The sequence below is a fragment of the Vipera berus genome (assembly GCF_964194415.1).
Source record: "Vipera berus genome assembly, chromosome: 1".
Taxonomy (NCBI): Eukaryota; Metazoa; Chordata; class Lepidosauria; order Squamata; family Viperidae; genus Vipera; species Vipera berus.
Window position 1 is genome coordinate 213,726,618 of NC_138202.1, and position 15,925 is coordinate 213,742,542.

Here is a 15,925-nt window from a genome sequence, read left to right on the forward strand (position 1 = left end):
TAACAATTCTTCATACGGGGACTTCCGGTGCGGCGCGGCGCTGGAGACAGCCGTTTCGGGCTGCCCGCTGCTCAGCTGAGTTGTTTTCACCCGAAACAGCGCCGATCAGCTGTTCGGGTGGATTTGAAGCCCCCTCCTCGGGAGAAGAGGAGGGGGTGAGGCCCCAGGTAGGGGTTGAGTTCTCCGGGGCCGCCTGAGCTTAAAGCTTGGGCGGCTGAAGGATTGAACTCCCCCGTAGCCTGGGTTGCTCCCAGCTGTTCAGCGTCTCTGCTCTGGGATTTTTGGAGCAGAGCCAGGCGTTTGCGACCACCCCTGCCAGAAGGGAAGACCTTGGAATAAAAAGGAGCAGGCAGAGCGGTACAGGAGGTCAAGGTGAAGAGGACTTTTATTCTTATTCTCTAGCTTAATGGACTTTATAAACCTAAAGTGAAAGTGCGCAACAAGTGAAAGTGAAAAGATGGCGGCTAAACCTCCCTCAAAAACTCTTCGGAGTGCGGGAACTTCCCCGGTGCAACAGACATCGTTGCAAGCTTTCCTTCCTCCTGCTGCATTGACATCGAAAGAGCTAGTAGATGCCTTGGAAAAACAATCCCAGGTAATATCAGAAATGCTGGGTGACAAGCTGGCAAAGGTGGAGGAGAAATTGGAGAAATTGGAGGAGAGGATAGAAGAGAAGTTTAAAGTAATGGAGGAGAGGATGGAAGAGAAGTTTAGTGCGATGAGGGTAGACATATTGTCCACAGTGCAAAGCGTGGCTGAATGTGTGCAAAGTTTGGATGAAAAAGTGGAGGATCTGAGTCAAAAGAATGCTATATTAGAAGTAAAGGTACTGGAGAATGAAGATTTAAGGGATAGAATGGACGGAGAATTGAGTCTTGTCCAGTATCATCAGATGCAGCATGCTATCAGAATCAGAGGCTTAAAAGAGAATCCTAAAGAAGACCTAAAGCAGTTGATTTCTGAGGCGTTGGAAGCAGTATTGGATCAGCCAGCATCTGAAATAAAGGGATGCATGGATAAAGTTTTTCGTGTAAACTCATGGATTGCTAGACAGAGAAAGCTACCTAGAGATGTGGTGGTCTATTTTATAAAGAGAGAAACCAGAGATGAAGTTATTCAAGCCGCTTATGATACTAAAGTTGTGATTGCTGACCAAGAAGTTTTGGTTTTAAAAGAAATTCCTCCAAAGATTCTAAGGAGAAGGAAGGATTTTGCATTTCTTGTGCATGAACTTAAGCAACGTGAAATAAAGTTTAGATGGGAGATTCCTGTCGGATTGGTGGTGATGCATGAAGGCAAAAGATACCGTCTGGTTACTGTGACACAGGCGCGTGATTTCTATAATGATGTTTTAAAAGCGACCCCACTATTACTTTTGGAAGCTGTAAAGGGATTTGGAGAAGGGAAATCTCAAGAGGCTGAAGGTGGACAGAAAGAGGAGAATGGTGCTGGAGGGGATCAAAGTACAACATCGTTGGCTGGTGCTGGAGAGCAGAGGGTGACACGTGCCGCTTTAAAACGAGCAAAACAAATAAAAGAGCAAGACCAACAGAAGTTTATGGAATTCTCAAAGCGTACTTACAGCGAAGCAGTGGGAGGAGCACGGCCCAAAGAAGACAGAGGGGCTATTAAAGATCTGCTCCAACAGCTTCGGGATGCCACGCATGGCGACTAAATTTCTAACCTGGAATGTTAATGGACTAAATTCACCACAGAAGAGAAAGAAAGTTTTTCAATATTTAAAACAATTCAAGATTGATGTTATATGTTTGCAAGAAACGCATATTAGGGTTATGGACCAAAAGTATTTATCCAATTCAAGATTGGGCACGCAATTTGTTGCCTCTGCGATGAATAAGAAAAATGGAGTGGTTGTTTATGTTAAAACTACTTTATCAGCGGAACTAATTGAAGCAGATAAACATGGTAGATATCTTATGATAGATTTGCTGCTAGAAGGCAAAAAAACGCTTTTAGTTGGACTGTATGCTCCTAATCAACAGCAAGCTGATTTTTTTAGCTTACTTCATACAAAGCTTACCCAATTGGATTACAAATCATTTATTTTTATGGGGGACTGGAATGGTGTATTGGATGTACAGATGGACAAGGCGGGTTCTTTTAAGCGTGCTCCGAGTCATGCCAGATTGCCTAAATCTTTTTTTGAAATGAAGGACGACTTGGAATTGAGAGATATCTGGCGTGACATACACCTACGTGAAAAGGATTATACTTTTTTTTCTGACAGACATCAATCTTTTTCTAGGATTGATTTTATTTTGTTGACCAATGACTTTTTTTCTAGGATTAAGAAGGTAAAGATCTGTGCAAGAGCTATTTCTGACCATAGTCCAGTTTGGTTAGAGATCAATAAGGACAATAGAGATAGGCGCTCGTGGCGCGTAAATGAGAACTTGTTTAGAAATCAGAGAAACGTGGAAGAATGTAAACAGCGGATGAAGGATTTTTTTGAAATTAATATGAATAAGGATACTTCTATGGACATGGTTTGGGATGCTAGCAAGGCCTATATGAGAGGGGTGTTGATATATATGAATAATAAACACAGACGTACTTTGGAAGCCAGAAGGAAAGAATTGGAGAATGAAATTAGGGAAAAAGAAAAGGCCTTGATTTTGAACCCATTGGATGTGAAGACTAAGGTTATTAAGCTATTAAGAGGACAATTTGATAAATTAATGGCTGACCAAGTGGCAACCAATTTGCGGTTTGCTAGGCATAACACTTTTTGCAATGCTAACAAGCCAGGTAGATGGTTAGCTTATAGACTAAGGAAAAAACAAAGGGCTTCTAATATAGATAAAATTGAACATAAGGGAAAGGTTGTGTTTCAACAGGATCTTATCAAGGAGGCCTTTCTGGACTTTTATTCTAAATTATATGCCAAGGAGAAGATTAATGAAAAAGATATTGACGTATATTTGGAGAATGCTAGCATCCCGGTTCTTACGCAGGCACAAAAAGAGCAGATTAACCAATTGATAACAGAAGAAGAAATTCTTACAGCAATTAAGGAATTGAAGTTGGATAAAGCACCAGGTACGGATGGTTTGACTGCGGTTTACTACAAAAATCTACAAATGGAGTTGATAAAGCCGTTAAAGGAGCTGTTTCAGATAATTCAGAGAGGGGGAAAGGTGCCTCCGTCTTGGAGAACTGCTTTTATCTCTTTGATACCGAAGGAAGATCAAGATGCTACTCAAGTTAAAAACTATAGACCGATATCACTTTTAAATACAGATTGTAAGATATTTGCTAAGGTATTGGCTAATAGACTGATGAGGGTTCTGCAACAGGTGATTCATGGGGATCAAACTGGGTTTATTAGTGGTAGGCAAATGAAAAATAATGTGAGGCATATAGTTGATGTGTTAGAGTTTTTGGAAAGGAACAACCAGATCCCTGCGGCGCTAATTTTTTTAGATGCTGAAAAAGCCTTTGATCAATTGAATTGGCAATTTTTGATGAAAGTTCTAGATAAAATGAATTTTGGGGATAAATTTTTGCAACCAATTAGGGCATTATATCAAAAACAAACTGCCCGAATAATAGTTAATAATAGCTTGACTGAAGCTTGTTATATTGAGAAGGGCACAAGGCAAGGGTGTCCGTTATCGCCTTTGTTATTTGTGTTAACACTGGAGATATTATTGGTAAAAATACGGAATTCGGAAAGAATTAAGGGTATACAAATTAGAGATCAGGATTATAAATTGAGAGCGTTCGCAGATGATCTGGTTGTTACGGTGACCCAGCCGGAGAACTCTGTTGTGGACCTGATGGAGATAATAATACAATATGAGAAGGTTTCTGGATTTAAAGTTAATGTACAAAAAACTAAAATTCTGGCCAAAAATATTACAGTATCGCAAAAGGCCCTTTTAGAAGGATTAACTGGATTTGAGATTGTTAAAAGGGTCAAATATTTGGGGGTGTTTTTGTCACCCTCTAATACAAAGTTATATAAAAATAACTGAAAAGTTATGGGGAAAAATTCAAAAAGAATTGGAGAGCTGGGAAAAACTGCAATTGTCTTTGCTGGGAAGAATTGCAGCAGTGAAAATGAATGTCCTGCCTAAATTTTTATTTTTATTTCAAATGATACCGGTTCTTAAGAAAGATTCTAATCTGGAGGAATGGCAGCGAGGTATCAATAAATTTGTTTGGGCAGGGAAAAGGCCACGAGTTAAACTTAAGATTATGCAGGATACTCGTGAAAGAGGTGGCCTTAAAATGCCCAATCTTAAATTATATTATGAAGCTGCTGCGTTAGCAGGAATAAGTGATTGGATTAATTTGACGCAAGAGAGATTATTAAATCTTGAGGGCCACGACTTGTTATTTGGCTGGCATGCATATTTGTTGTATGATAAGAAGGTAGATAATGTGTTCAAAGTGCATATTTTAAGACAGGCATTGTTGAGAGTCTGGAAGAAGTATAGACATAAGTTAGATTGTAAGATACCATTGTGGGCAATTCCAAAACACGCAATAGAAAATATAAATGTTGGTTTTAAACATGATGTGACTACGTATAAGGAGATTTTAAGTCTGGAAAGAAATGTCTGGTGTCTGAAACCGTACGATCTCTTGCGAGATGAGAAGATTATTCAAACTTGGTTTCAATATATTCAGCTACGGGCCAGGTGGAAAGAAGATCTGAAAATTGGTTTTACAATGACTGATGAAAATCTGATAAAGCAAATTAGAAATCAGGGTCCTGCACATATTAAACGGATATATCTTGCATTGATAGAAATTGATTCAGAAACAGAACTTGTTAAAGATTGCATGATAAAATGGGCCCAAAATATCCAAGAAGTTATTACAATGGACACGTGGGAAAAGATCTGGGTGAGGAATGTAAAATTTACACAAGCTCAAAATTTAAGAGAGAACTTTTATAAAATGTTTTATAGATGGCATTTAGATCCTAAAAAGCTTGCAAGTATGTATCCGAACTATCAGCCCAAATGCTGGAGGTGTGGTGAGGAAGATGCAACATATTTTCACATATGGTGGACTTGCAAAAAGGTTAAGGCCTTTTGGATAAAAATTTGGTGGAATATGCAGAAGATCTTCAAGCAAAAGATAAAGTTTTGTCCGCAATTCTTTCTGTTGGGTATAATTACAGAAGCTACTGTTGTGGACACTAAGTTGATGTTGAATTTAATTACGGCAGCAAGACTCTTAATAGGTCAGTATTGGAAGAAGGAGGAACTGCCGACTATAGAAGAATGGACTTTAAAGGTTTCAGACCTGGCAGAGATGGCAAAGATATCGGCTTACTTGAAAGATCACTCGCAAGAACGTTACATTATGGAGTGGAGAAAATGGATTGAGTATATCCAGAACAAATACGGGACTAAAAAGTTTCATGTAGCATTTGAATAAGTCTTCCTTTTTTTCTTTTTTCTTTTTTCTTTTTATATTTAATAGTAATAGTGTTTGTAGTTATCCTATATGAGCTAGAGAGTGATAGATTTTAGAGTTTGTGGTTGTTAGCATTTGGATGTTTATGACTGTTTTTTTTCTTGTTTTTATACCCTGTACTTAGCTCTGGGAAGTCGGGGGGGGGGGGGAAGGGGGGAGGGGTAGGGAGGGATGGGTATGGGAGGGGGAGGGGGGATTGTTAAAGATAAAATGTATGTTAAAACTTTTCAATAAAAAAACCAACAATTCTTCATACGTTATATGTGAACACACTATTCTCCCGGTTTTGAGGCCTTTTAATAGAATACATAATTTATATCCAGTGTATGCTCTTTTATATACAGACCCAGTATAAGCCTCTGTTAATGAAAAGGAGGAAACATGTATCCTCTGAAAATTGTTCTCAAAGTTTCAGGAATTCTCTAAAAATTTAGGAGATGGTATGCAGTAACCTTTTTCCCAGCAACGTGTTTAATTGCTGCTTTCTTCTAAACTGTTCTACTCCAGAATTATCCTTTCATTTCTAAACCAATCCTTCTCCAGTCTGCTGTTTGCCACTCAGAATTGCTTTCAATTTTTTCCAGTTAAAACTCATAAAACAATAACCCAATTGTAGCAGTCAGAACAGTGAAAAATTCTGAATGATGTCAGTCATAAGTTCATATTTTATTCCTCATGACAAAACCTGTAAACCTCCATGTTTTGTTTCAGGGTAGAAATGTTTCTTGTTCCTACGCCCATCGCTCAAAATTTCCCCTAAACCCAAGATAACTTCCGTTTGTGGAACAGACTCACTGGATGTAAAAGTTAATATCCCTAATATCGCTTGTCACAAAAATGTACCCTACTGTTTTAACTTTTTGTAGGGCTGTTTTTCACCCTGACTTCCCAACAGTTTTGACGGCATTAGACATTGACAATACAGTAGTAGCCAATTGCTTAATTGACATGAGGAGCATAGAGACTGTCCTGCTGATTAAAGTAAGAATTCACTTTCATACTTGTAATGCATGGAGAATGTTAGCATGATATTTTTGTGAAAATTCATTTTCTTTAGGATTAGACAGACCAGTGATGGCGAACCTTTTAGAGACCAAGTGCCCAAACTGCAACCCAAAACCCACTTATGTATTGTCGGGTGCCGGGTGGGCGTGGCCCATTGGGTGGGACTAAAAAGTTCAATCAATCAATTCCAACTTTGCGAGATCTTTTTTTTCCCCGCGAGAAGTTGAAATTGATTGATTGAACCTTTTTTTTTTGTGCACATGGCAATGGAGGCCTAAACCGAAAAGGATTTGTAAAACCCAGCTGAAGGCCTAGGACGGGCGACAGCGTGTGTGCCCACAGAGAGGGCTCTGTGTGCCACTTGTGGCATGCGTGCCATAGGTTCGCCACCACGGAGACAGACTACTAATTAAATGCGTGCTGTTTGTATTTTGTACCAAATCATGTTCAGATGTTTATCAGGTCGTTTTGCTATTATATAAGAGAGAATGAGTGGTGGAACTTAAAGGAAATGATAACAAGATACAAAAGAAAGACTTGCACGTTTCATCAGTTGTGACAGAGGAGAAGTTAAAATCAGATTTGATTTAAGGCAGATTATCTGCTGGCTGTCAAGGGGGTGTACCCATGATTTTGAGAGAATTGAGTTCTTTTTTGAAATAACTCTTGCATAAAGATAAATCCAATAAGAAGAGTACAGTATTGGGATAAGCCTATTGGTATTCATCTGGATATTTTAAAAGGCGGTTGCGGTGATAGCCACATTTAGAAAGTTTTCAGATCCTTCTGTTTTAAATCTCCCCGAGTTGTAAATATTGCAGGTTTACTTGTAAATTGATTGTGTGCTTTATTTTTTTCTTAGAGTAATTATGAAGCTCGAAGAGTTATGCAGCATAGCAAACCTCCCAAAAATTGTAAAGAAGCTTTTACTGCTGATGGTGATCAGGTGTTTGAGGAAAGATACTACTCTTCTGAAAACAGAGGGTCTAGATTTCTCAGCAGAGATGTAGAAGCAGACATAAGGTTAGAATAACTGATGATCATTCTTTTTGCATTAGTTCTGTGCCATCTCTCTCTCTCTCTCTCTCTCTCTCTCTCACTCTCTCTCGCTCTCTCTTGCTCTCGCTCTCGCTGTTACTTCAGTTGTGTCTCTGGGTAATCTATTATTGCAAACTAATTAATAGAAAATATGTGTGTTTGTTTATTTGTACATATACAGACATGGAAAATAAAGGTATAAAAGAAAATAAACCTGGACAGTTAGGAGCTTTAAAGTGTTGTCTGTATTGCTTGCAAGTCTTTCTCTTCAACCGACTGCTCCCTGCTTGTGCTTAACCAGTCCTAATTAAATATTTGCTGTAGTGTCCAGTATACATAAAATGGCTTTTATTTTATTAATGTCCATTTAAGAGCACAGTTAAATCAGTGCTCAGTTATTTTAACAAAAAAAAAGGAAATTTCGAGCTGATGAATCCAGTGTGCATCTAAGTAATTTATGTCAGTTACTTCAGCTTGTAAAAATAGGTTTCTAGCTAAGGAGTCGTTGTGATTAATTCTTTATATCTTTAAGAAATTTGGAGAGAGAAGTTGAAAAAACAAAAATTCATCTCTTGGCAATGCAACAACGAATACGTTCTATTGAAATCAATATAAGACAGAACAAGCAACATCTTACTGATCATCATAACCACAAAAAAGAACTGCAGGTAAAAATATAATGAGCAACCTCTATTGGAAATTAACTCTTATCCTGTTATCTACTACAGTAGGCCAAGCAGATTTCCTGAGTCAGCTGATACAGGTGGGTCTTGTGACCCTAGAGAATTTCAACATTCATCTGAGGTTGACAAGTACATCTCACAATATCATGTTTTTCAAGGGCTTTTTTGTCAATCTCTCTGGCTGAAGAGTCAGCAGAAACTGCTCCAACACTTGACACAGCTTTGCTAGTTAAGAATCTTCATTGTACAACAGGGTGTCAAACTGCTGGCCTGTGGGCCAGATGTGTTGTGCGGAAGCCGCGCCCACCCCATTGCCAGCAATGGCAAAACCGTCCCGATATGTTGTGCAACGTCACGTGACGTCGCGAGTTTGACATGTCTGTTGTACAATATAAGGATGAAACCAGTTCTAATAATTGATGCTCTCTGTGGTGTGGTTAAGGTGTATTAAGAAAGGGGACATCTAGGTTCTAGCCCATCCTCAACCACAGAAACTCACACGGCCATTCATTCTTTATCAATCCAATCTAGCTCAGGATTATGAATGTGAAGAAAACTTAAGAGGAGAGGATGCTATGTATATCACCTGGAAAGATGGGATATGAATCTGTTATAGAAGAGTAGTTTTCTTTTTTATACTCATTGTAATTTGAATCTGGTACTCTTAACCACTCTTTTCATAGCTTAGTTGGTATCTTGATTTTTTAACATTTGTTTTCATTTCTGTTACAGATAGCAATGAGAAAAACAAACTCAGAAATTACAGACCTTGAAAATGTAGAAGAATCAGTGGTCATCTCTACATTAGTAAGAACTGTTTAAACACTTCCTATCTTTACTTGGTACACCATGATGTAACTACTGAAGACTGACAGTAATTCCTACAGTGAAGGATCTTATTACTTTTGAGAAATTGGTTTTATTTGCTGATTTGCATTACGTCTTCCTCAGTTACTAGAAGAAGAAATAAGTGAATGAATGTTTGCAGAAATTATGAATCTTTAGAACTTGGAATGCAAATATTGTACTACAGATAGTCCTCATTTAGTGACTGCAATTGGGACCAACAACTTGGTTGTTAAATGTGGTCACTAAATGGAAAATCATGCGATTGCCACTGTTTATGATATTACAAAGCACAACCTGTTAATTGACTGTAACGGTGAACACGTGACTGTGAGAGAGATTCTATATAAATGTTGGTTGAAAAGTTACATTTTCAGCAGTTTCGTAGCTACAAATAGTTGTTGTCTCAGGCAGTCCCTAAGCAAAGATTACCTGTAGTGTAGTATATATATGGTGAATAATGCCGTAGTCAGAGAGCATCTCTCTATATTGGATTTGATTTTGTCTTAAAAGCTACTCAATTGCATATTTTATAGTGCTTCACTTCAAAAATAGACACACATTGTTTGCATATGGAATATTTTCAGATACTCTCTTCCAAAGTAATTGGGGAAATAATATTAACAATATTACAAGTTAGTTGTATGTTTCCAATGCTTTGGGTGGAAAAAAAAATTAGCACCACTTCCTTGTGGAAATAGCAAATCTGAAATGTAATGGAGAATAGATCGTCTTGATAGATGATTAAATTGATAGCGATTATCTCTAGCACATTGGGATAAACCTAATTTTTGCCTCATAATACTTTGGGGAAGCTAACCCCTACAAAAACTTGTGTTATAATAAAGCCAATAGTGTTAAAATTCCTACAATATGATCCAGTCTGTAGTCTCCTCGCTATTCTTTGGTTAGTCAGTTTTATGACTAGTAATACAAATTGATTTTTTAATGGATTATTTTATATCAGGAAGAAGAAATTCATGATAATCAACAGAAGATAGAAATTGTTAAGGAACGAATACATAAGCAAAAGGCAAAAATGGAGGAACTGAAATGTCTTTTACAAGAAGAAGAACAAAAATGTGCAGCCATTAAAGAGAAAATTAATCAAGTACAAGATGAAGCAGCTACAATCAAGGTAGTCTTATTACCATTCAATATGATGGGCAGAATGAACAAGACTGAAAGAAGGAATAGTTATATCGTTTAGTTCACATTTAAATTATTTTAATTGTTTTTGTGGTTTGAGGCACCAGAAAATTCAAAATAGTAGGCATAATTAATAAGAATAATAGATATAATGTTCTACAATTTGACCTGAATGCAGAATAGGAGATCAGCTAGTTAGCTAGAAATAGGAATACAGAACTTCCTGGGGGGAAAAAGTAAAACCTTGAGTGAGCAGATTTTAGATAGGAGTGCCAGCACATTCTATAGTTTTCCCTCCACATGATTGTTCATTAAACTGATGCCACACATTTCATATCACACATTTTTTTAAAAAGGCAAGCAGGGGAAAGAAACATTTTTATTTTGACCTGTACATCCACTGAATCTTCAGAATTGTTCTCCCTTGGAGCTTGTATAAGATTTCAGTTTCTTCTCTCAAGAGAAGAAAGTGTAATCAACTCTGGATTTAACAGAATTAATCTATCCTTGTTTCACCTGATATCAAAAAAATAAAAATGGTTTATTTCGTAGTAGTGTTAATTACTAATTTCATTTTCTAATATAGAAATGATGCACAATTTTAACTCCTGAATTCAACATGACATTAAGTTTGGATCAGTGGTACAATAATATTAAGGTGTAATGTATTATATAATAACGTAGAGCACATGCTCTATATGCGGCTATCCTTGAAGAGGATGTGGAAGCTCCAGAATGAATGCAGTGGTGCAGACAGTTTGGATCACCCTAGGTTTGTGCATGGAACACTGCTGTTGCACTGGTGGCCTGATTGCTTCCAGGATCCAATTCAAGCTGTTGGTTATCACCTTTAAAGTCCTTCAGGACATGGGACCAGGTTATCTGACTCCCCTGCCTCATCCCAACGTGATTTGTATTATGTCTTCCCAAGTTACTAGAAGAAGAAACAGGTGAATGAATGTCTAGAAGTGGGGCATGTCTAGTTTAATGAAAAGGAAGCCTAGGAGTGACACGATAGCAGTGCTCCAATATCTTAAGGGGCTGCCAGTAAGAAGAGGGGTCAGCTTATTCTCCAAAGCTCCAGAAGGCAGGACTAGAAGCAATGGATGGAAACTTGTCAAGGAAAGAAGCAACCTGAAACTAAAGAGAGAAATTTCCTGACAGTGAGAACAATTAATTAGTGGAACAACTTGCCTCCAGAAGTTGTGGGTGCTACAAGGCTGGAGGTTTTTAAGAAGAGATAGGACAGCTATTTGTTTGAAACGGTATGGAGTTGGACTAGAAGATCTGCAAGCTCCCTTCCAATTCTGTTATTCTGATTGTCCCACCCCACTTGATCAGGCAGAAGGGGCATGCTGCAGCCCTGTATGTCAAAGAGTTTTGGCTGGCAAGATCTAAGGGGTAGAGCCTTTCCTGCTGTGGTCCCTGTTCTGTGGAATATCCTGCCACCTAAGCTGAAATCTGCCCTCCCTCTTTTGGCTTTTGATAGGGTATTAAAACTTGGGGCTGCTGGTTGGCTTGGGCACCTGATGGTGGCGCTCTATGCTGGAGGTGGCTAGTAGACTCAATAGGGAAGACCCTATCATTGTACCCATCTTGCCTTTTTTTGTTGTTGTTGTTTCTGTATCTAATGTTCTTAATGTTTTACATTTACGATTTTAATTGTAAGCTGCCGAGAGTTGCTTTGCAGTGTGAGATAGGCCTGTTCTTATTTTTATTTATTAAATTTACTGACCACCCATCTTACCACAAGGTAACGCTGGGAGGTTTACAATGTTAAAAAGATAAAATATTACAAAACATGCACAATACGTACTGTTGTGACTCAGGGCCAGCCTGTGGGTCCGGCAGCCGGCTCAGATGTCTCAGATGACTCAGATGAGGGGGAGGAGGAGGGTGTGGAAGACGAACTGGCTGATGATGGCTTGGAGGCTTCGCAGAGCCCCCAGCCGGGGCCCTCTTCTCAGCTGCGTGAGCCCGATAGTGCGGAGGATGATGACCCACAGCTGGCCCTGTTCAAGGACGCCCGACGCAGGAGGCAGTCGAGCAGGAACAAACAGAGAAAGGCTGTGGGACTCCTCGGGAGGAGGCACAGGGAGGCCACGCCCTGAACTCTAAATAAAAGGAGTGTTTGGGGAGGGGCTGGTTGCTGAAAGCAACCCTTCCGTTTGAGGATTCAAGTTCCAGTGTTTTGTTTCTTGTCCTGTTGTTTGAGTAATATATCTTGGCAGAAGCTTTCCAGCCTCAGACGCTCTCCAGTCTCTACTGTTTGAACAGGGGTTTGCCTTATTGCAAGGCCGGTAGCAGGCTGGTTCAGAACACGTACTAGATAATATAAAAGATGAATACTCAGCCCTAACTAAAAGATAGGGAGGGAGGAAGTGGGATCTATTATTAGTCTATCAACCACCTGCCACGTGAAGCCGTTCCTTTCCCCCCCCCCTCCCCAGTTGGAGCCCCAAGCCAGGTCTTTAAGCTCTTATGGAAGCTCAGGAGGGTTGAAGCTGATCTCATTTTGGGGGACAAAATGTTCCAAAGGGCAGGAGCAACAGCAGAGAAGGCTCTTCTGCACCCTACCCACCAGAATATCTTTACCAATTGGGCCTGCAGCATGCCTCCTCTGGCTCGCGTGGGTGGGGTGGGCCAGCCCCACTGGGTTGAGGTGGTCCTGCAAGTAGCCTCCCGATGCCATGAGGGCCTTTAAAAGCGATTACAGACACCTTGAATTGCACCCAGAAGCAGACCTGCACCCAGTGCATTTATATGTGGTACATATAAATTTAATTAATTAGTTAACCTATCTTTGGTATTGATTTCTTCCTGATAGGATGGTTTGCATCAGGCTTACGATGAACTGGAGAGAAGTAAAAACAATCTAAGACATTATGAAGAAAAAGAAAAAGTCCATTTGGAGTCCCTAAAAACATCTAAACGTAACGTAGCTACCAAAGAGAGAGAATTAGAGGTATTTACTTTCTTTAGCATGTTTGCCAAATTTCTTTGCAGTGCTGTTGCCTACTAAATGATGGGAACGGTGGTAATATTCTCTATAACATGGCAACATAGGAGAAAGGTAACATTCTCTCTGGCTTATTGTACTATGTACCATGTATTTCTGTGGAGTTGAATTTTAATTAACAGAGCCTAATGGTCCCTGATTTTTTTTAAAATACATATATTTCTAGGACTCATTTCCTCCAATATTTCTAAATATCAAATATGCAGGAACTTCTCTAAATCTGGGCATAAAGATGGGTTATTAACTATGGTGGCAGTGCGAGTAATGGACTTCCTTATGCAGTTGATTGGCCTCTAGTGGGCCACAGTAAGAACAGGCTGCTGAAGTAGATGGGCCAGGGGTTCAATCCAGCAAGGCACTGCTTACGCTGTGTCCTTAAGATCATGGCAATCTTGGCAGTGCTTTGTGCTGTTTTAATTTGGTACATTGTTTGTTTGTTTGTAGATATGCTTTCCCACCCCCACAAAAGAGCTTGTTAAGGAGTAAAGGACTGCTCTAACTAGTTAATATTTAATTTAATAATTTAATTTGTATACCGCCCTTCTCCCGAAGGACTCAGGGCGGTGAACAGGGCAATACATAATAAAACCAGGATACAAAAATTAAAAAGTAATTAAACTACAATGCCCGTAATAAATTAATACATATTAAAAGTTAAAACCGATTACAAAACCCAGCCCCAACCCATCAGACCAGGCCAGCTTGTTCAAAAAGAAAGGTTTTGAGATCACGCCGAAAGGAGCGAAGGTCGGGGGCCGTTCGGAGCTCAACCAGCAAGCGGTTCCAAAGGTCTGGTGCACCCACAGAGAACGCTCTCCCCCTGGGGGCCACCAATCGACATTCCTTGATCGGAGGCACCAGTGTTGAAGCCAGTTTTCTGAAACAAATGTTTTTCTCATAGCAATTCTAGGGGCTTCCATTTGATAAGTCGTTGCTTGCCCAATCTGGCATGTCTTTTCCCCTCTTTGACAGAATTGCTATTTCACAGGGTAGGGGAAGTGTGCTAAAGAGAGAAGGTACAATATAATATACAGAAAAGGAGACAGAAACAGAGTTGTTCAGTTTGTCAAGGAAAAACAATCCTAGGTTTCTTGTATGACTGAATTTCTGGATGTAGAAAAAGCTGTTCTGGTGGGATAGCTAAGGAGGAACCATTTTAATTAAGTATAAATTGCATTGAGAAAGTCAAAATAATTTTCCATGAACAATAAAACCCATTGCTAATAACAATTGCTAATTCAGTTTTTTGAGCCCTAGGGGAAATCAGAGTAATTATTTCTCTAGTTATTAGGTGCAGAAATACGCAGATAGAAAGTCAGTATTCAAAGGCAATTAAATATATATTACCAGATGGTGGAAGCAAGCTTGCAGGGGAAAAAGAACGTAAAATTTTCAACAACGTCTAGCTTTCTTTCATTGCCATATATTTAAACCCTCCTTTATATGGATGTTCAGGATGATATAGCATGCAAAATTCTGAAATGTTTCAGAGATATCATTGCATTGAAGCTAAATTGTACAATTTAAGACTTGTGCTGTGCTTCAGATCTGGAAGAAAATGATGCTTCGGATTATGAGGGAGTATGAATGTAGCACCTGTCTGTAACTGCTTTAATAAGTTGGGACAAATGATATATCAGTATCTTTTTGCTTCAAATCCAAAGAAATCTGTGTGTGTGAATACAAACCCCCAGTTTGTAGACCGGCACCGGGCTGCAACATGCCATAAACCAGGCTGTGCAAACAAGTAGGATTCAGGCATCTGTGGGATGCAGGCAGCATGTGAAACCATGCCCCTTCTGGTCTGTGGAAAAATCTCTCTCCATGGAACTGGTCCCTGACACCCAAAAGATTTGGGCTGCTGCTCTAAAGAATTGTTTAAAGGTTCAATATTTTAATTAATATGTTAAATAGGTTACACTAAACATTAAGTAATAAACTAGAGCAGCGTAATTTAAAACACCCTGGAGCTGTATAAATAAATAACCTGAAGTAGGCTGTTTCAGTTTGACATGACAAGGCATCCAGCGGTCCAGTATTTATGAGGAAATCATAAAGGACGGGGCAATTTTATTTGTATACATGAGGAGCAGGTCAATACTTTTAATAAATATTAAAATAATAAATAATCTGACCTATAGTTCTGTTTCAGCTTTATGCTACTGGGTTGCTTCCCATTTCTTTTTGATTTGCACAGAGGGCTAGTATGCAGCCCATTGCTGTTCAGATTTTATTCTATCCAGCTTTTGTGTATTGTTTTTCTTTCACACCTACACTTGCTCTTAATTTTTTTAAACCTTCTCCTATTCCTTTTATTTATTATACTTACTTTCATTTCCCTTTATATTTTTTCTATATTACTGCACTGTTTCATCTTAATGAAAATTAATGAAAATTACCTTTTGCCGTATTTTAACATTTATTAGGAAATTATTGCAAAGGCTTCAAAGATCCATCCGGAGCGAATAGAAGTAACTAGGACTTACAAAAGCCTTGATACAGAAATGAATCATTTAAGACAGAAAATAAATTCAGAAAGAGAACGTACTGGAGATAGAGAAGAAATAATAAGGTAAATGTGTGTGCAAGTGTGTAAATGAATTTGGTATGTGACGGTAAGTGAATAGGTAGGAGACATCTGAACTCTACATCAGTGTTTTCTGGCTTAGTGACTAGTCACAATTTAGCCTACAAAAGGGTCAAAACTTTTTTATTAGATGTTATATTCCAT

At 38.9% G+C, this 15,925-nt stretch overlaps 1 protein-coding gene across 6 annotated transcripts in view; it reads left to right on the forward strand.

Moving 5' to 3' along the window:
- The window catches only part of SMC6 (structural maintenance of chromosomes 6), a 48,471-nt gene that overhangs the window by 21,159 nt on the left and 11,387 nt on the right, over positions 1–15,925 (forward strand). For all 6 annotated transcript variants that reach the window (XM_081340087.1, XM_081340091.1, XM_081340088.1 and 3 more), the window contains 7 exons: positions 6,321–6,435; positions 7,322–7,482; positions 8,030–8,165; positions 8,913–8,987; positions 9,994–10,164; positions 13,003–13,140; positions 15,621–15,766. In XM_081340087.1, the coding sequence (XP_081196213.1) occupies positions 6,321–6,435; positions 7,322–7,482; positions 8,030–8,165; positions 8,913–8,987; positions 9,994–10,164; positions 13,003–13,140; positions 15,621–15,766 (942 nt within the window). The remainder of the gene's footprint in view (positions 1–6,320; positions 6,436–7,321; positions 7,483–8,029; positions 8,166–8,912; positions 8,988–9,993; positions 10,165–13,002; positions 13,141–15,620; positions 15,767–15,925) is intronic.